The 21,735-nt window shown below is 38.3% G+C and overlaps 1 protein-coding gene across 3 annotated transcripts in view; it reads left to right on the plus strand.

Annotated features, from left to right (window-relative positions):
• Window positions 1–3,985: 3,985 nt before the first annotated feature.
• LOC137464360 (oncostatin-M-specific receptor subunit beta-like) overlaps window positions 3,986–21,735 on the plus strand; it is a 28,190-nt gene continuing 10,440 nt past the window's right edge. For 2 of the 3 annotated variants that reach the window (XM_068175646.1, XM_068175648.1), the window contains exons 1-9: window positions 3,986–4,156; window positions 6,133–6,248; window positions 9,474–9,560; window positions 13,883–14,046; window positions 15,521–15,680; window positions 16,454–16,726; window positions 17,315–17,441; window positions 18,682–18,839; window positions 20,784–20,920. In XM_068175646.1, coding sequence (XP_068031747.1) covers window positions 9,488–9,560; window positions 13,883–14,046; window positions 15,521–15,680; window positions 16,454–16,726; window positions 17,315–17,441; window positions 18,682–18,839; window positions 20,784–20,920 — 1,092 coding nt within the window. In that variant the 5' untranslated portion in view covers window positions 3,986–4,156; window positions 6,133–6,248; window positions 9,474–9,487. Of the gene's footprint in view, window positions 4,157–6,132; window positions 6,249–9,463; window positions 9,561–13,882; window positions 14,047–15,520; window positions 15,681–16,453; window positions 16,727–17,314; window positions 17,442–18,681; window positions 18,840–20,783; window positions 20,921–21,735 lie in introns of those variants that run through there. The other variant, XM_068175647.1, reaches the window with a different exon arrangement.

A 21,735-nucleotide genomic window follows, 5' to 3' on the forward strand; every position in this document is an offset into this window, starting at 1 on the left:
AGAGGAAATATTTTATTTTAGGAACAGCTGACACTCAAATATGAAAAATAAAGAACTACCACCAAAGGTATCAGCAAAAGTAAGTTTATTAATCTATGTTGTAGAAGTGCAACTTTTACAACAAAATTCAGTGGCAAGGTTCACTGTATTATTGCACAACGGATATAACAATGATTCAAAGCTACCAATACAAAAATCTTCATGCATTATAATACCAGATTATCATGGTATCTGTCAGTTACTGAGCATCTGCTTTTGGTGGGATGTCTCTCTGCTTTGAAGAGCAGACTCAAGAGGTGTCCCTGCTCAAGGGGAGATTCCATGCAAACAGCAGCTTAGCAGAGAGATCTTGAAAAATGCTCATTTAACTGACATATTTCTGGAATAAAGTGGTTGGCTTGTATTCAAATTACATACAATGGGAAGGGTATGCGTGAGATTCCTTGCACCCACAACTTTCTTTGTTCCTTGATAAATGAGTCCTAGAAAAGCTACCTGCTATTCATGTGTTATTTACATGATCAGTGAGCTAAGTTCATGTGGATCAATGCTTGCCTCTTTTATATTTTTATAGAATGGACTGGAACTAGAGAAATTCTTGCCCTGGTTATGCCCTAGGTCTTTACCTTCTTTGGAGCCTGTAATAGCTTGGTTTGTAAGGCTTCTTTGGAGCCTGTAATAGCTTGGTTTGTAAGGCTTCTTTGGAGCCTGTAAATAGCTTTGGAGCTTGTAATAGTTTAGTTAAGGAGTTGAGTGCATTTGTCACACTTGGTCAGCTTGTTTAGGTATTTTAGCCAGGTATAGAGACTCTGCAAGAATACACATAATTGAAAAAAAAGAATTTAGTTATTAGCTAACAGAGAGAAGAGCTAGCTAGAGTTTAAGGAGCCACTAGACAAAGCATTACTATACTCACCACTCATATTAAGCTACTCAAGAAGTCTTTGCTGTGCAGGCAGGCATGAGCCAAAAGGGTAAGGATCACTTCCCATGGCTCTGTGGAGAGGAATCCCAGCATTTCTAAATTGCAATCTTCCATCAACACTTAAAACACAACATGAGGGCTCACAGCTAGTCCCCATCGGACTGTCTAGCTTGACCAGGCTTCCCTAGGTTATCTTTACCTTTATGATTTTATACCTTTTCATGCTGGTACTTTCCCTCTGAAATCGTTGTACATCAACAATCTCATGTACACACCCCTGCTTTCAAAACCTCTGCAGATGGCAGACTTTCACAGCAGTCTGGATCAAGGTCCAGCAGGTGTGTTGTGGCAGAGGTGGGCTTTGGATATATGTACACAGGCAACAAAACACCCAGAAAAGTCGGGTGAAACTCAGAGCTGCTCCTATAGACACAGAGGGTGCCAGGCTGGATTGGATGCCTTTTAGGTCTTTCCAAACTACATTGCTATAACCTGGTGTATATAAAGAAGTTTGGTACCTGACTTGGGATTTTCAATTCTCTAGATTCCATGACACTTTGACATTGAGCTTCCAGGCTATTTTGTGGATTTACCTTCGTTCTTCTCTTTGGATTTCAGTTTTTTCTGCTCAAATATCAGGAACTTGACAATTTGCTTTTTGAAACACTTTCTGACCAGGCCTGAAATTCCTTACAGACATTATTAAATAACTCTTTAGGGTATTTTTGGTTCTAATTAGTATCTTGAGCATTATTTCTAAATAGCAGTAAATTCATATGTTCATAAGGAAGCATTCACAGGATAAGCTAATACATTGTTCATTCTGGAACTTATGGATCATGTGGATCAATAAAGGCAAAATCAGAGACTGTTGCTGCTACCCAAACATAGAGGCAATAGAGAATTTTTCAACCCCTGCCACAGGAGGGTTGAAATTATTCAGAAAATGTTAAATATATTGATAAATTTTAAAAGGTATCTCCACTACAGACCTAAAAGAATAAATATTTTCAAACACAGATGAGAGTGTTCAAATCACAAAAATGAGTTATTATCTTTAATATAGTATGTGCCAAGATTTTCTACCCCACATTTTATTTATGGTATATAATTCAAAATCTACATTAAATATGAAATTGATAATTTTCCAGAAAGCTTTACTAATTATGCTGTTTAGAAACACTAGAATAAAGATTTTGCTAGTATCTTGCAGTGACTTGTTAACAAACATAAGAAAAAAAAGAAAAGCTAAAATTTTGGCTTATAACTGTAGACATCTGTGATTTGCATTTTCAGTAAAACTTAGCAGTCAGGTGACCTTTTATGTCAGGTCTGAATTCTAAAACAACAGCAAATGTCCAGCTGTGGTGTCTCCAGAACACATGCAGGCAATGAAAAATGGGTGACCCTCTGTGAAAAGTTCAGTTTATATGACTCACAAAACATGCACATGAACTGTGTGGAAGAAATAGATGCAACTATTCAGAATACAGTTCTGAAGAATAAAACTATCCTTTGACTAGAAATCATTTGCTTGACTAAAAAGCAAATACATTGTAAGAAAATGGAACTCCTGACTAAGGGACAGGATGTTACTTGGCAGAGAGAAGTATGAGACATCCCTGAAATACAATGAGCAATGAGGCAGGGAACAAATGGCTAGACAGCAGTTCAGAAGAAAATGACCAAGGTGCTGAAGTGGACCACAAGAAAAGTATTTCAGCAACACTATGCTAGTGCAGAAAAAAAAAAAAAGGCAGACTATATATCATGAGGTATAAAAATAAGATAGGCTATAAGGCTGAAATCTTTGCAGATCACATCCCCCTGACAAAAAACAACCAAGCTTCAAGAAGAGACAGAAGAAGCAACAAAGCTTCAAGAGAAGACTTCTTTTATGTAGAAGTCCTACAAACTGAAAAAACCCTCACCATGAATGTTCTGGAAAGGATGAGCAACAGCCTTAAACAAAACTTTCTCATGGCTACATCAGAAGATGTAACCAGACAGCTTTTGGCATACCATACCTTCTGAATGAGGCCAGTGATATGGGGACCCACAACAGAAACCTGGTCAACTCCTGGTCTCCCTCCACGTTTTATGTAATTTTTTGGGCGTGAACAGTTTGCTCTGTGAGCCGTAGCCTTAGTTGACGCGGTTTCTGTGAGGGATTTCCTCAGACAGCTGCCTGCGGTAATGTGGCACTGCACAGACTGGTTACGACCTGGCCCCGAGCCCCGCTGCGGGCACCGGGCACCTCCTCACCCCGTCCGCCTCGACGGCCAGAGCGCCCGGCCCTGCTCCCGGAGGCACAGGGAGCCTGGGGCTAGGGCACCAGAGGTGAAGGCGGCTTGGGGACATCACTCCTGCTCACTGGGGACTGGGCAGATCGGAACGTGTCCATTCTCTGTCCCTCTCGGTCCTCTCGGGCTACCCCAGCCCGTTGCCCTGTCCCTGCTCGGCTCACCCCGGACCCTGCAGCCCTGAGGCGCCTCGAGGAAGGGGCGGCCCGCGTTCCGTCTTAGGGAACGCAGCCAAGTGAACGAGCCGCGCTTCCCGGAGCGGGGGAGAAAGTTCCCAGAAGCGGCTCACCCAGCTCTTCGAGGTGGGAGGAGTCGCCGCCCTGGCCGGGGAGGGGCGGCCGAGACGCTTCCCGGCACTGACTGGGGGGGCCGGCGCGGTCCGACGAGCAGGGAACCCGGCTGACCCGGCCGTGAGGGAGCTCCCGGCGGCTGCAGGTGAGTAATGTGTCTCCCCGCCACGGCAGCTCCCCGTTCCTTCAGTGACGCCCCCTTCTCCTCTCCGTCCGTGGGCGTCCCGTCCGCCCTCGCTGAGGGGAGCTCTGTCTGCCCCGCTGAGGAACGCTCACCTCTCCACTCCGGCACTTGTTTTGAAGAGCGCTGTGGAGTTTTTACTGTGAATTTTAGCACTTCTGATGCCCTCTCCGCCCTTTGCCCGCCCGTTTTCCCGTGTTTTGCAGGCACCCTTCGGTACGGCGATGCGGGAGGGCTGGAGCAGCGCCTCGTACAGCATCTCCGTCCTCCGGGAACCCGCCAGCATCATCGCACACCGGTGAATTTAAGGTGCTTCATGACCGTCTAGTCTCCTCTGCTTTCAGGGTGCCACTGCTTAGATACAGCATAAAAGCTGCTTATTTGACTTGAGCAAAAATTACCTAGGTGGCTAGTGGGTAAAATGCCTTGTGGGATGAGGATGCTGCACCTGCCAAAGGTGATTCGGGTTTGGTTTCAACATTGCCTGTGGCCGCTGCTTCAAGAAGGTGTTGACTTGCTCAGAAATGCGAGCCCAGACCTTTAAATCCGGCATCATACAGAGAAAACTTGTTGCTCCCACTTTCTTTTAAGCAGCTGAAATCTGTTGCTTGATATCAAGGCCGTTTCAGTAAAATAGAAAACATAAATTCTAGTGCGGTTCCTGAAGCTTTTGGAGTTTGACTATTTTTGGCATAACCTTTTGTCTCTCCTTTTATCTAAATTTTGCATGCATGGACCTAACTCCAGCACAGTAAACCAAATAGATCCTAACAGAGTTACAAGTCGATAATGCTTGATAAATAGCTTCTCTACAATTTCTGAAGTTTCTTTTTTGATGGGGCAGGAGTAATTTTACCAAGTTGATTAATTGCTTTATAGTTTTAGATCCCATTTTCCCCCTATTTCAACTACTTTTTTGTTTGGATTCTTGTCTTTGTGAGAGCATGAAATACATATTGTTCGATTTTTGGCAGAGCTTTTTAGAAAAGCAGCAGCATCAAATGCTTCAAAGAGCTTTCTGTTTATCAAAACATAAGAGATAAAACTACCCCTCAGCGGTCAAATCATTACATATGTATTAGACCTTAATTATAGAAATTACTTTCTTTCTTATGCAGCCTTTTAAACTTGTTGCTCAGCCATTAAATTACAAAGGCTTATTAGGAGCTTTCAGTGTCTAATACGCAGATATATTTTGTGTATTTTGTGTAATTGAAACCACCTTTAAAATTGCTTGGGAGAAAAAAGCAAGTACAAGGACTAAAGGAAAGATTTATCCACTTCAGAATGTGGTATCTCAGATACTAATTTTCTTTTTAGCATTCAGGATTGTTGACAATCAAATTTTCTATTTTCTATATAAAGTGTGATTTTTGTTTTCAGAAAGGATCAATTTAGCTGGAATGTTTTAGGAGACACTACTTTACCAATGCTCCATAGCTTCCTGATGGCTTGTCAGGCCTCCTGTTTGAAGAAAACTGCCTTAGCTGGATGTCAGCTCTGCACTGTTGGTTTTCCAAAGGAGCTGTTGGGAATTGCAGAAATCAGGAGAGCAGAGGCACTCAGTGTTGTAGAGTCTTTGTACAAATAAAATCATTGACTTGGGGACTTCCAGCTGCTTTTGACAGTTACACAGTTTTCTCTTTATTTAGAAGACAATAAACCACATCAGGAGGATTAGTTAGCCTACCTGTGCTCTGCGTTTCTAGGGGTGCCTCTTTGTAGGCTGTGGATAGAGTTTATTAGATTTTAGCACTAAAATGTCACTTATGTTACCAATTTTGTGTTGTGTGGTAGAAACTTGGATTGTGCTTCTGATCCTCTGTTAGTTTATGAGGTAGAGGGAATAACAACATGGGATGAACAGTGTTACGTATTATCACATAACATTTTGCCTCATTGACAGTCTTCTTCCATGTCTGGTTTAGAAAAACTTGTTCAGTCCATGGTGTTCATGAGCTGGTATCCATATGTAATATCTAAGTACTCTCCATTAAATAGATTTAAGTATTCTGCAACTGAAAACATTTATTTTCTCAGCCTGTGTACATGCTCAGGTTCATTTAAGGATTTGGCTTGTGCCCTGGCAGCTATTTTAAATAAGCAAAGCAATGGGCACTGAGAAAACAAAGTTGTATTAAGTATGATTTGAAATATCTTCCTTTAGGAAGATTGCTACAAAACTGCTCTGCAGTCAGCTTTGACTAGATGTTCATAGCAGGGGCTTCATTTCCTGACACACACAGGTGTTCTAGGTGCTGCAACAGTAGGTGCACTGTATAGCTCCAATTCCCAGTCAATTGAATTCTGGTGCTTCAGTGACTTTGAAGTGGTGTTTGATGAAATGTTAGTCTTTGGTGTGTTTACTAGGTAAATAATGAGAATTTCTTTTTAATTTCATGCATGGCATCACAAAAACGTTGGCTTGGACAGGACTTCGGGGATCATGTAAGCCAGCCTTTAGCTCTGAAGGAGAAATAGTGTACCTGGAGATATTTATTTGAAATATTCACAGACCATCTACTTAAGGAAATTTCAGTTTCTCAAAGGTAATTTACTCCTGTGCTGTCTCCACTTCTTGAGTGACTCCTCCTTAATAGTGTTTTATCTGAACAATTCCTGTTGCTGCTGAATATTATTTCAATTGCTGTCAGGTCTCCAAATAATTATGTTCTATTGAAATATCTATCAGTGCTGATTAATTTCAAGTTAGGCAGGGGAGTCGTAAATTCATCTGTATCAGTTTTGTCACATCCCAGGTTACATTTTTCCAACAGGACGATTATAATTAGACTATGAAGGTATGATTAAAAAAAACCCCAAAAAACCAACTAGTGTTTTAGCCTGCAGGCTGACAAAACCAAGCAAGTCTGCTTTATTTCCCCCAGAGAATTTGAATTTTTATAAGAATGGAAAGAATGTATGCTAAAAATGAAAGATTTATTACTCAGTTAACTTCTGTAGTCCTGACAGATCATTTTGTGCCAAACTGACTTCAACTTGCTACTCATCATCTCCCCTTTTCTGGCTACCTGTCTTCATTCCCTTTGTTGTTCTCTTTTCACTTTTGGCAAGGATGTTGTTAATCTATTACCATAATTTTGCTGTTGATGCTTTTTTTATTTATTAAATTGGTAATGTATTTTGTAGAACTGTAGCCAAGACACAGACTTATAAATGATGATTTTATAAAAGTGCTTAATTATTGATAATACAGTGTAAGTGCTTGACATTTGTTGGTGGTAATTATTATGTGTGATTAATTTGTTAGTCAGAGGCAGATGTTTCTGAATAAAGAGGATTTAATTCAAAATACTGCTCTTATATTAAGGACCTTTTTTATATTAAGGAATTATTTTTTCTCAACTAGTGTTTCATTTATTTAAAATTATTTCATATTCTCTTTTGTTAGAGAATTCTAGGACTTCTCTAATGAAAACCAGTTTGTTACCTACAATTGCACATATTACCACAATTTATTTATTATGCACTGTTAAACCAGATTAGTAACATGCCAAATAGTGAAGACCATTGTCCCTATCCAAAATATGATTGTATTTTGGTAATCCTTATTAAATTACACTATAGTAGCATAAGGCTTTTTTATCAACAAAAGTGAATCTAGGCTGTGCAATTAGTGAGCTGGTGATGTAAATGATTGGAGCTAGATAATTAAATTAGACATTGGTTTCATGACAATAGTTGAGAATGGTTCTTATGAGCATAAAAAATTTTTATTTATTTTCCAAATAAGAAGTAACTTAATCAAATAGTCTAAAATGTCGATATTCCACAGTACCTTCCCACTGTTTTTAATATTGGATTTAAATTATTCATAACCAATGGGGCAAAGTTGTGTGTCCAACCCCAAAGATATTTACTAAATTAGGAGTCTTGCAGGGCCAGATTTTCATCATGCCGATATAATTAAGTCAAGAGATATGCTGCTGAACCTAACTGACGACCCGTGTGTTAAACTGTCTTAGAGCAGAGAGTTGAGTCCTTTGACTTCAAAAGCAGATTTAGTTTCACATTTTTCCTGAGGAGGGGGGGAAAGAGGTTTGTAAGATTTGGTTTTGTATCATTATATAATTTTATACAACCTGAAAAACAGCAATCTGCTGAAGGAGTTACAAGAAGTTTTAATGTGATCTGCCTTGTAAAAGTTTCTTTTTGTGTCATTTAGTTTCCTCTCTCTTATCTATATTGTCTTGTTTATTCCAGACAATACATAAGAAATTATTTTCACTTTTGGGTGCTAAAAAACCCTTGGAAAATCTAGGACAAAAAAAAGATTTCCCTAAATCAGTTCTTGGAATAGTCTAATAGTTGCATGTGAATTTGGCGAAGCTTATCAAAAATATTTAGATTCTTCACATATGGTAATCTTAGGGCTATATAAATACTTCTGAGGGTATTTGTTTAGGGGCAGGAAAGACTGCAGAAGCTTATGCATTAGGCAAGACAACACTCAGCTGGTAAATATGGGAGCCTGCATGTGAAGCATTTGAGCTCACAAGGAGAAGTTTGGGCACACTGTAACAAGGGTTCTTGTTGTGTGCATTGAGCCCTGGGTTGCAATGCTGCATGCAGGACTGTGTCATCTTTAGAAACATATTTTTTAAAAAAGTTTGAAGTCTTTCCTTTTATCCTTTGGAGGAATTCAGAGCTTCTCAAAACCATTGAATTTAATTAAACTTATTAGACTTAAGAGTCTACAGCTCTGAGGAATTAAATCAGAAGTTTTCTGCTAGAAATAAATTCTGTAGTGAATTCCTGGCCCTTCTGTAATCTGTAAATGTTCTGTCCTTAGCTTTAGTGAGGACAGGTCCTTTTGGTTCTCTCCTGCTAAGCAGTTGCAATGTCTGTTATGGAAGTAGTGATAGAAGACTATCAGTATTCTGCACAGCTTCAGAAATGTAAAATGTACAAGTTTTACATTAAAGATAGCTGTATCCATTATCCTCTTCCTGTTGTTTGTACTGCTTGTACCTTCTGTGCCTGAGAGCTTTAACCATACTACAGCCTGATGTTTAGCTTTCCCTTCAGCATGGGGGAGTTTGCAAGTGATTCATGTCTTCTGAAATCTAACGTACAATCAGTCCTTCAGAACTGGGCTGTGCAAGTCCAAGAATTTCATCCTGGCATAGTCAAAGCTGTAAATGGAATGCAAGATAGAGCTCTATGGTTCTTGAGATGACAATCCATCTGGGAATGGAACTTGCTAAGACTTTATATGTGTGTTTCAGCTCCAGTCTAACTGAAGCCCTCCATATATAGTGTCCTGGGTGCTAACAGAGGAGTTTGCTGGATTCATCAGTCAGGCTGTAGGTGGGGCAGAAATCACAAGGTGTTTTGCACCTTTAATACTCTTTTCTCCTTGCTAGGATGGATATTTTCTAACTTGTGCAGGAAGAAAGCCAAAATATATTAGGAAAAACTTCTGCTTCAATATTTATTTGAAATAAGTGGATTAAAAACTTTAAAGATATTGTGTGATTTGTTTGTTTAGACTCAATTGAACTTTTTGACTATAATGGTACTTTTCTGTAACTAGGTCCTAAAAACAAGATGTTTACTTTTTTCATTCCTTATCTTTCTTTGTGCGTTCTTCCTGAATTTCTCTTAAGCTTCCTGGAGTCTGTGTGATTGGGTTTTCATTAATTCATTCTTAAATATAGTAATATTATCTGGACTATTGTTTGGCATTTCACATTTCTCCTGAAAGAAACAAATAAATAAAAATGTTTTCTTTGCTGTTAAGTCTTATGCAGGAAAAGGTAGACGAATGATGAATCACTTAATGATTCTGGCAGTACTTCTCCCCCTGAGGATGTGCTACAGTACATACTCACAGCAAGGTAAATGTTTGATTTTTTTATTTGGAAGCAATCTACAGCAACTGAAGTTTTCAGCTTCAGTTGAAGCTGATTGTAAGTCTCGGATCAAGCAACATGTCACACATTTAATCAAATTATTCTCTTTGGTAAGGTGATGGAGCAACTTTCATTATTACCTTTTGTGACCCCATTATGCAAAATTGCCTATTGAATCCGCAACTTGCAATGATGTGAAGCCAAAGTGTATTTATTTTTTTTCTCATCCTCTTTCTCCTATCATGTGTAGTGTCATCTTCAAATAATTTATTTCCTCTTTGACAACTTCTATGGCTTTTTATTTCTTTCTTTTCTTTTTTTGTCTCATCTCCGAAACCATTAGCATTTCTGTTGGCTCTTTTCTGATTGTGCCACAAGATTCCAGGACCAGATTTTTATTTTTTACAATTCATATACTCATCCAATACAAATACGAAAAGCAAATATGCATATTTTAAGGGGAAAAAGTTGAATATAATGATAACTTTTCAAAAGGCTGTGTGTTTTAAGGTAAAAAATACTTCTTGTGTACTTGCTGCTAGCAATAGCATTTGGGTATGTCTCCATTAAAAGAAAAAAGAAAATTCTTAATTGACCTTTCTGTGACCACCACTAAAAAGGCAGACCTTACCAGTCTCTAGTCTGCATTATGAAAATTTTATTGCCTTTTTTTTAAGTTGGTGAAGAAAGAAGAGAGATGTTTGGGTTTTTTTAAATATATTTTTTATCATACTGAAGGGGTAATATATCTCTTTCAGACATTTCTTTTCTGTTCAACCTTGAAATTCATGTGTTCACACAGCACTCACCCAAGTCTCAGTTTTGAGACTTATTACTAGGACTCCTAGTATGGCAAAACTTTGTAACGCAGGCAAGTCCAGACAATTATTTCATTACAGTAACTTGGTCACTTGTTTTCACATGCAATTTTTCAGGAATAAAATTAATGTCTGTTGTTAATCATAACCATTCACATAGTCTTGAGTTAGCTTGCAAGTTAAAACAAGTCTTAAGATGCCTCAGTCACTTAATTTTGCTATGAGGGAATATTGTAACTGTGAATGCTGCAAATACTTCCACATGTTAAAACTACGCTACAAAATTCTTTAACACCTACATTATAAGTTGGTGGTCATCAACGTTTTGGATATATCCTTAACTATATTGTTTCTTCTATTTTTTAGTGCTGTGTATAAGCTCCAGCTGATAATCTAGACTGTTTTATGCCAAATAGAAAACAAAATAGTGTGGGATGTGAAGTGATAAGTCATCTAGCTGAAGACGGATAGTGGAGGGGCACTTGTACACATGGCGAAAAAACAGAAACTAATAAGACCTTAGCAGTTCTTTTATCAAGCTAATTAAGTGTGGCAGGTGGAAGTAATCCTTATGGCAAGAAAAGGGATGATATTTTCATTTGGACAAAAAGAAACAGTTACAGAGAGGAGATGCAGGCTCATCATCAATGCAATAGGCATAATAGTGACACTTGCAATTAGAATTTGCTAGAAAAAGAGCAGAAAAAGGATAGGGAAACTCAGAAGATATGCAGAAGTTTGTTTTAATGGTGCTCCCTGAAAAAGAAAGGGGTTTCTGCCAACTGGCTGGCTTTTCTTTCAGGTGTATTTATTTTCTTTCCCTGGACCCTTACTTTGTGCCATTAAATTTCATTGAGAGACTAGCAGGGTCCTTTCCTTCCCCCAGTTCCTTTCTTCCTCTGTTGCTTCAGCAGTTCAGACACAAAACAATAGAAAACAACAAGGCCCAGCGTTCTAGATCAGCTTGTGAATGTGAAATGAGATCCCTCAAGAGATTTGGTATATGGTGCTTCAGGTAAACGGATGATCAACATACAAGTAAGGTTGACTAGAGTACTGGAGACAAACAGCATTATAGTCAATTCTTTAGCATAAGTGGGATTTTAACAGTGTTTATCTTGTTTTGATGGTGAAAGTCTGGAAAATGTGGGAAAATGAAGTGTGTTTTGTCCTATCTTCCCAAAATAAAGTGATACTCCACTTCCACAGTTAAGTTTATGAATCACTGTGTTGTTTTGGTTGTTCTGGCTCCTTGCCTAGTCAGTTGTTGGCAGTGAAGTTAATAATATTTCTTTTTTCCAGTAAAACCTAAAATTGGTGCTCTGTCATCATTCAGTGAAATTTACCCCCAATCTTTCCACCTTGTTTATTTAATTCAGACAGTAATTGTCATAGGTACTGGGTTTCCTTATGGCAGTATAAAACTGATGCCCATAGTTTTTCAAAGGCAGCTGTGAAACAGCAGATACCCTTTTTAAGGAATACGTCATTACCAAAGCTAAAAAGGAAATTTTATTTCTGCATGTGAAACATTTTGCATTTACCTCACAGAGACATTAAGGCTGTGAATTCTGTTTTCACGGAAATTTACATGTTAATAATTTCATAGTAATTATATATTAAGACTGCAGTAGGACTTTATACAATATGTGTTGCATATATTTATTTCTCCAAAACACTTGAAGATACCACAGTCCTGGTTCTAAGACCATGTGTTTGAACAGTTAAACTTGATTTGTTCTCCAAGTTTATCTGAAGATGCCTATACCAGTAGTTTGCTCTAGATGGAACGCATATGGTTTTCATTTTGCTCTGACTTCTAGTACCCTTGAAAATGGAATAGGATAAAAATATCCCAACAGAGTTTTTGGATGATTTGCTAAAAGAAAGTCCTTTGTTCAGCAGTTTTTAATAACTTTGTACTTTTTTCCTCCATTTATTCTTTAATTATAGTCTGGGTTTATATAAACAACAAAGTTGTGTCAGTGTCTGTATTCTCATAATAAACAAATATGCTTATAACGTTTTATTTGCTTCCTTTGACTGACCAGAGATTGTTATAATTGCTGCTTCTCTTGAGCCTTTCCTTTCTTTCTCCTAATGTAAAAACCCCTGTGAAAACTGCTCACAGAGGTTAGGGTAATGCAGATAGTCCAGGATAAATTGCAGAATGATTTGGATATATGATGGCTACCAGAAGCATCTATCAAAATGTAGATTCTCAGTCTAAATCTCCTGAATTCTTGTGTTTCTGCTAGTGATTCATGGTGAAAGTCTCAGGTAGTCCAGTGGGCGAAGTGTATCTACGGGACAGGAGTGGAGGTGACAGTTTTGTGAGAGGGCTGCTGAGGTCACTCAATCCATCGTGTCCCTGATGATTCTGGCTGTAATGTGGTAGGAATGCACAGAATTAGTTCTATTTTATTAAAAGGTGTAGCTATTTTTGTGACTCTTTTTTTCTGCGTCTTGGTTAGGATAAACATTCTGACCTTGTCCTTCTGTAACAAGCAGAAGCACCTTGGAAAGCACCTGTAGCAAAAGAAAAAGCCTAGTTACTTGGACGTTTCAGCTCCCTGGCTTCATTAACAATCAGATCAAATTTAGGGCGTTTATGTTTGTTTAGTTTTCAGGAAGTAGAGAAATGACAAATCAGTGAGTGATACATTTAATCTCTTCCAACAGTTAGGGTTTTTAGGGAGGGGTCACAAAGGAATCATCTAAAAAGAGGAACCACTTACAGGGTTATTTGTAGTTCTTCACAGAGCAATCTTGCAGGGCCTTTTATTTCCCAGCACCAAAAGGGACTTCAGTCTGACTTGTAAACTTTGCTTTATCATGTCATGGTTTGGAATTAAATCCAGACCAAGAGAAGTATGCACGTGCCATTAGAACTAGGTGTCTAATTCCAGTAGAAGAATCCACGGCCATGACCTAAGCTCTGTGTAGAGCAAACAGGAATGCACTTAATACTAGACTATGATCTAAGCCAGCTATTGGAGGGAAACCTTTATCCTGTTCTGTTACAATAATGGTTTTGCATGAACTCATTTAGTCTGTATTATGTCAGAGATCAAAACTGAGCCCACAGTTTCTGCCCCAATGATATGAAGGCTTGCTGGGGTTTGGGATTTTTTGGGATTTAGTCCTTTTTAATACATTATGTTGTTCCTCTTCATAAAATTATGAAGGGATGGGTCTGTATTCCCATAAAACAGCTAGTAAATTAAGAGCATAAAGAAATTAAACAGCATACCAAATATTATGATGGGGAGCTATTGAATAGATTCAGGAACTTAATTTTAGCCTGCTGATTCCTTAGGAAGACTTATCTTTCCTTTTGTCATCATCAGCATGGGTCCTGATCACTTACTTTTTTTCCTTCAGAGCCATCTAGTGTGGAACCTACTTTACCTCTAACCACTGTTTTTTCAAATCTGCTTTGTAACTTAGCTAGACAGTAATATTTTTGAGCCCTTCTTCTGCTCCTAGAATCCGATGTGTTTCCAGTAACGTACCTTAACGTTTCCAAGGATTTGGATCTTCAGCGGCTACTGGTGGAATGGGATGTTGTCAAGTCAGCACATGATGCTGAGCTGGCAATATCTTTTGAGATACAAGTCCGTCGAACTGATGAAGCTTCTACTGTGTGGACAGTAAGTATACTTAGAAGAGAAGTATACTAGTCATTTACAATGATGGAAGATGTAGTGATGTCTCTTTGTAAAGTCCCTGTCCTGATAGTTTTCCTTAGCATCTAAGCGAGCAACATTTTCTGAAGAGGAGATCACCCAAATAATAGGCTTAGACCTATTCTGGCTGGTTTTCTGCTTGTGACTTCTGTATGGGAGCAGTCTCCAAAGAAAATTTAGAACTTAAACTGAAAAACTGCACTAGCTCATTTAGTGTTGCTATTTGTCAGAAAGTACATAAAACAGACAAGGACTTATTTTTCTGAAATCAGGGATCAATATTATAAAATAGGCATTGTTATAAATCACAGTTTACTTTGATCACCCTAGTTGGTGGTGTTTTGTCTCTGAGTTTGAAGAACCACATCTTCACTACAAATGAGCTCTATGCAGTTCTGAAGATTTTTACCACATTGATATGCTGGATAGGATTTTTAGCCCAATGAGTACATCTCACCCTGAAGTCAGTAACTGTGGCCATATAGCTACAAACAATTAAGTTTTGGGGTTTTTTGAAGTGTCCTTCAACAAATTCTTATTAACTTGTTGGAAGGAAGGAAATGTGTTTCAAATCCAGAAATATAGTCTGTTCTGTTTATTTGTAATAAACATGACAAATTACTTTGGATGTCACTACCATACAGCAATATATTTGCTTCTGTGTTTTTCTGAAGTATGTGTACCAATAAAGAAGCTCTGTGAGTCTGCTCATACCAAAGCATGGACAGCCTATATAACTTCTACAGCTCTAGCCACGTTCCTCCAAAGCAGTGGTAATATAAAAGTGCAGGTGTTGCTGATGGAAAGCAGTACTGGGGAGAAGTTCTCTACTGCTCAGTGTGAGTCAGGGCTTTGGCACAAATCATACGAGCAGCACAGATCTATATGCTGAGAATCTAGGGTGGTTGCTATAAGAAGAAGTACTAAAACATGTAGAATGATAGAATCTCAAAGGTTGGAAAAATTCTGTAGGGTCATTGAGTCCAGCTGTTAACCCAGCGCTACCAAGTCCACACTAAACCACATCTCCAAATGCTGAATCCGCACATCTTTTAAATCACTCTAGGGATGGTGACTTCACCACAGGGATACGTAACCCAGAGCATTAGGGCGCATTTGTAGGCAGCAGCTTATGTAATAGCAGACACAAATAACCTACAGAGAGTCTCTCAGAGCAAATCTGTGTCATGAGAAGCAGGGTCTCACTCCCGAGTATGTCAGCACATCAGTCACTCCCACCACTGCTAGCACAGATCTGTAAGCAGCTGATTAGCTGACTAATTACTTAGTGTGAGATCACATGTAGCTAGCAGAGTTTCAGACATTCATTTTCAAAAGCATTTTTCTCCTTTGAGCTTTCCCGCTGCTTTTGATTGTATTTCCAAATCTTCACATTGCTGTGTTTTCAATACTTTGCCTTACTGCTCTTTGTTTGTAGGAATTTCAAAATGTCACACTTGATAAATTGGGAAAGCCTCTTCATTGGGCATGGGATTCAGACATACCTTTGGAGTGTATGTCACATGCTGTGAGGATCAGGAGCAAGGCCCAAACATCAAAAATCTGGAGTCAGTGGAGTTTTTGGGAGACTCTTCCAGGTAAGCAAAACAAGACTTTGTAATATTGGGGTTTTGTTTCAAGTATAAAACTAGTTTGTAATTCACCAGTGAATGTAACCATGGAGGACAGTTCAGGAGAGACAGCATCACATCAAGAATCCATTTGCTTAAGCACTAACCAGTTCCTTATATTTTGCTGGCGATAACAGAAGTTCTTCAGGAATTGCTATAATTTTCAGGCTATCTCCCTAGTCAAAAGTTTTAAAGCTTTTTTTTACTCACACATTAAAACAATGTAGTAGGTGAAGTGACATGGGATCTTGGATAGGCACATTCCTGGCCCAGACTCGGGGAAAAGAGGGGAAGCACAGAGCTAGGGGCTACATGATCTGATGAATGTGTGGTTTTTGTCTGGGATTCATAGCTTGAATTGGTATTACAGAAGCAGAGAGAAAGGAGCAAGTCAGCTCCTTATTTCACTTGGAAGGAATGTCTTCTGAATTACATGAGAATAAACAGAGAGTGAACCAATAATGTGATTAATGACATCACAAAATTTATCTTTTTGGATTACCATGTCTTACTAGAGTGGTTTGGTTTCCAGAGAGTCTTGTTTAAACAAAATATGTAGCTACTTTAGAAAACATGACTGTAGTGATTTTATAATGAAACACTCATTTGGAGCAGCAAGGGCATCTATGAATGGATAATATAACATTAGCAATTTCTTGTGTAAATGCTTAGTTTTGTGTTCTCGTTGAATGCTGCTGCCTTGAGCAGATTTTGAATTTTTTTTTTTTTTTAATTTGCAGGGCTGAACAGTTCAAATAGAAGTGGGCCACAAATCTTTCCAAAAGAAAAAATTTTAGCAGAAGGCTCTAATATCACTCTTTGCTGCATAGGAGGGAAAGGTCAAGCCATTAAGGAATTCACTGTATTCCCAAGTATTGATGTTTTCAAGCACACAAACAGTCAAGTCAGACTTCTCACTGTGGAAAATCTGTCACATGACAAAGGGTCTAACATTCATGTCTACTGTTTCGATGAGGATAAACGGTCACATGAAGCAGCTTTCTTTGTGGGTAGTAAGTGAATGCGTTGTTACAGTTTTATTTTCCTCTTGTTATTAACTCAAGAATGACTGTAGAAAAAGTGGATGGGGAAAAAAGCTTGCTGCAAGTCATCATGCTCTTGTCATGTCTGGCTGAACTCTGTCTGACTTGAGATTTGTAAATTTATATAGAGAAAACAGGAAAGAATAGCATTAAATTAATTGACCCTATGACAGGTGGTTGATTCATAAATATACCCACCCATTTAGAAGTTCAGCTTCCTTGTCTATGTGCATGTGGTAAAAACTCAGCACAGTCTCCTTTTCAAAGGCCAATAGCAATTTTTAAAGATAGAAAAGAGTGCAGTTTGAGTAAATGAATGGATGAGTATTAAAAAAAGATAATGGACTATAAAAGTGTTTGATTGCTAATGACTCATGGTATTATCCTGACTATCTCTGCAGAGTGGCCATTGAATAACTCTAATTTCAGTAATAGCATCTATAATAAACCAGACTTTGTACTTATCCATTATTTCTAGCTTGTTAATGTATTAAAAAGGTTGATGATTTTTGCCTTGACTTCCATGATGTTGTTTTTTTGGTTATTTTGTCTGATAAGAACCACCTGACACACCTAAAGATTTTTCCTGCCAAACTCAAGACATGAAAAGAGTAACATGTACTTGGAGAGAAGAAGAGACCTATCTCTATGGAAAGAATTCACCACGCTACACCTTGTCTAAAACGTAAGTCTCATTATTAAATTAACTCTGTGCTGTACCAGTCACCTTCTTTTCTTCTTTCCCTTAGAATCTGTGGATTTGTCCATGTAATTAGCTGCTTACCTTTTTCCACCTCACTGATCACTTATTTAACAAAGCTTGAGTAGTACTGAACTGCTCTGAATCAGACTAGCTATAACAAAGTTGGCGGTCCTTTAGATCAAGTTCTGCCTGATAAAGCTTATTCTAACCATTCTTTTGAGTTAGTATGTTTGGATATTGTTCTGTAGATATGAAGACACCCTGAAATCAGGATGTAGATAACTTAAAAGTATAACATAATTATTGGGTAGCACACACAACAGATAACTAGGATCTGATCAGCTGGTAGGCTGAATATTAGTGTGCTCATGATCCTTTGGCACTAATGCTGACTCAAACCTAGCACTTTGCCTGATTAACCTCCCTAGTTATTTTCCTTTAGGATTTTAGAGCTTTACATGTTGATGTTATCCTTCTTGAGTCTTTGAGCCACTGACAATCCTATCTCAAATGTCCTTCTTGTGTCTATAATTTCTGTAGTTTCAACTGACTTCTTTACTTAAAAAAAAAAAATCTTCAGGCTTTCTCATAGCTCTTTCTTAGCAGTCTGAGTCAAGACAGCACAGCTATGGGATATCACACATGGCCCTTGCATGTGGAGAGGGCTTTACAGCAAGGTCTGCAGAGAAAGGGAAACTCATAAAACGGGACAGATGCCTCAAAGTCACAACAAACTTTCATCAAAAGATCTCAGCAGAAAACAGGCCAGCATTGCACATACATTCCTGGTCTCCACATCATTCACTTCCATTAAGATACTGGGATGCTGATTTAAAAATGGAATATTAGAAGATGCACTTCAAGGTGCAGTTGAAATTACAACTTCATTTAAAAGCTTAATGGTAAACATGTAAACTACTTAAGTCTTGGCAAACAAATCACTGGTTTAGACTATCCATAAGGAAGTTTCTAAAAGCAATGTAGCTGTATCTTAAAAAAAACAAACCTGGATTTCAAAGGAAACTTTTTTTAAAGAATATTTGTATTCATCATACTTCAGGCCAAGGAAAAGAAGTGGGTGGCTTCTTATATAAGGCCCCTCAGCCTTATATTTTATGATACTGTATTCTAGTTGGACATCAGAAACTTCCAAGATCTATGTTGATTGTATATTATGGACAACTCTCTTTGCCTCGCTCCTACCTCTCCCTTTCTTTAATAGGTCATCCCAGAAAATGGCTCTGTGCAAAGCAAGTTGTTCTAAGCAGTGCTCATGCTCTTGGAATATAGGCCAGCAGTGGATCTGGAATGTCACAGTGACTGTGGAAAACCCACTGGGAAAGAAAACTGCCACAGATGTTTTTGATGTAAATCACAGATGTAAGGTTTTTTTCTATACCTTTTTTCAGCTCCTTCTGAGCTTGATACTTCTGTGCCGTGGTTTGAAGTATGGAAGTCCTTGATTTTTATCTTCCCAGTTTAATTACTTATCTGTCCCTGCTCTCTCTTCAGTTTCACCTTGGGGAAGTTGTATGAACAGTAGAAAACAGCTTTACTCCAAACGTCACATTTGGTTATTGGGATTACCCCTTAATGTTTTGAAATCTGCCGCATTGCTGAAGCTGGTTAATGGAGGAGAAAGCAAAATGATACAAGGATATAAAATGGGGCGTTTAAGCAAAATACCTGTGTAGGTTACTTGGGAATTGGTATGATACGAGATGTGATACATGTGTAGGAGCTATTGCTGGGAAAGAAGTGATGGTGCTAATCTGCTTTTGGTCCTAATATGGGACAGTAACCTCCACTGTGCTACTGTAAGGGAGGAAAAGTAGTTCATCAGTGACAAAAGGCAGGTAATTCTCTAAGTATCTAATGGCTGTGGTTCCTTGTTCCCTAGTAGCTGCATCCTTTATGTCAGTGTGCCCCAGGTCCCCTAAGCTTCTTCCTACTCTTGCCTCAAAACAACTGGGTGTTTCTTCAGTCTCCAGCAGTATTTCTGGTTCTCCTTGAGTCCTCTTCAGTGTTGCCCAGGTCCTGTGGTCACCCAGCCTGTTTGAAGAAGCAGGAGGCAACATGTGCTTTGTGCAGCTCAGAAGCTGACAGGACAATGGCCTAGGAGGCTGTTGGTGTAACTGCTGCACCCTGGCACTGCTTCCTTCCTCAGAGGCAATGCTGACAGTTTTGCAAGCCACACTTTTTTATATGAAGAAACTTATGTTAAATGTCTGAGTTAGATTTGTCTCAGAGAGGCATGAGAGTTCTAAAATTTGATAATCTGATTGTTTGGAAGTGGAAGAAACAGGTCAAGAAAGTGGAGGAGTAAACTGACAGGTATGTAGGGAGATAACACAGTGTCATAAACTCAGTTTTCATGGGAAGTCAGGCTAGAATAGTTTACATTCAATGTAATAAGTACTTTAACATTTACTACAATATTATTTTTCTGGTCCTAGTGATATTTGCAAATTAAAGAAGTTATGTATAATATGTGTGATGAGTTAAGCTTTTAAATAGTGATTCCTCTAAAATCCTTCATGTTTTCTCTGATCCTACAAATATTTACATTAGGATTTTCCTTACTTAAAGGATGACAGTAAGTAAAGGAAAATGTAAATCCATTGTTTCCAATTCTGCATGTGCTAGTTTGGACCTTCTGTATCAAACTCTTTTGAGTGTGAAAGTCCTCAAATTATATTTCATGGAGTAGTGTAATTCAGTCATTTGAAGTTTTAGGGTAAATGGCCTAGAGTGTAAGCATTACCCCTCACCTGCATTGCCATGCCCTCACATTGCATTGCATTCCTCAGTATTATACTGATAATACGGGAGAGTTAGAGATTTACTTCACTTGCTGAATACTCTTACACAACAGTAAAGAATCTCTGAAATCTTTTGGAAGAAGTAGCATTGTCACTGTTTACTGGAGGATAACTACTGACAGGAGTCAATGTTAGAGTTGTGAATAAAATTTTTGTCAAAGAGGTCCAATTCTGGGGTGTAGAAATCTGTCAAATGTTACCATATTACATCAGGAGCTTCTGCCAGGCCCTGAAATAGAGAATTTTAATGGTTTGCAATGAATGTTTCTCTTCCTTTTGTCCATGATGTTTTAAAACATTTCTAAGTCAGCACAAGGGGATTTTTAAACCTTGTGTAACATTTACATTCTGAAATGAAGTTTTAAAGTGTATATGTGTTTCTTCAAGATTAGGACAAAAATCTGTATTTTTATTTGCTTTTACTACTCAGCTAAAATATCTTAATATACTATTGCATGTATTTTATGTTTTGCAAGAGCTAACTCAGATTTTCCATTGGCAGTGTATCCCACTGCACCTTTCCAGGTTTGGGAAGATTGCACAGATACAGAAATGACATTACACTGGAATTATGAAAACAATGAAATTGAACTCTTTTGTCAGACTGAAGTGCTCCAACCTGATGGCAAAGTAGAACTGGTATGAAACCTGAATTTCCTAAACAAAAATATAGTGAGGATCTCTCTGATGTGATTAAAAAATAATTCCCCAGCAGTATACAAATACACTGTAAGTCTTGTGGGCTTGTTGATGTGTCTGTTTCTGGATTTGTTTGCTTCCTATGCTCTACACTGATTATGCAGTCCATGTGGGCAGCCACTGTTTGCTGTAATTCACACTCCAAGCATTACCTCTACCCTGGCAGAAGTATGTGGTATGACTGGTCAGCTCAGTGCTTTGCTGAATGGGTTCTGAGATCTGTTGAAGTTAGTGAAAACACTGAAGGGCCTAATAATTGTTAAGTTGTATAATATATTTTATATATATATATATATATATATATATATATATATATATATATATATATATAAAAGCTACTGGTAATCTTGATTTTTTTTGTTGCTCATGCCATTTCACACTCACCAGAGCAGTGCTGAAGGTTTCTTTTGTATCAGTCTAAGCTTTTTCTGTGTGCTATTGATTGTAGTTGGTGGTACAGAGTCTGGTTTCTAGTGATGGAATCCCAGATCAGTTTTTCTTCCCTTCCTCTTAAATCTCCTTGAAGATTATTTGACTAGATTCCTTACCTTTTTCCACCTCTTCCACAAATGGTGAGCTTGATGGACTCTGCCCATTTACTGTCACCTCTCTGTAGCTCTTTACTTAGAAGGCAGCTTGCCTCTAGCATATTAAATAGGCACACTGCAGATCACAGTCAAAAAGGCAGTACAGATCACAGTCAAGCTGTGTTCTGTCTTTATTGTAGCTTAGGATTGTAGCTGTCAGATCAAGTG

Source organism: Anomalospiza imberbis, chromosome Z (genome assembly GCF_031753505.1).
Source record: "Anomalospiza imberbis isolate Cuckoo-Finch-1a 21T00152 chromosome Z, ASM3175350v1, whole genome shotgun sequence".
NCBI lineage: Eukaryota > Metazoa > Chordata > Aves > Passeriformes > Viduidae > Anomalospiza > Anomalospiza imberbis.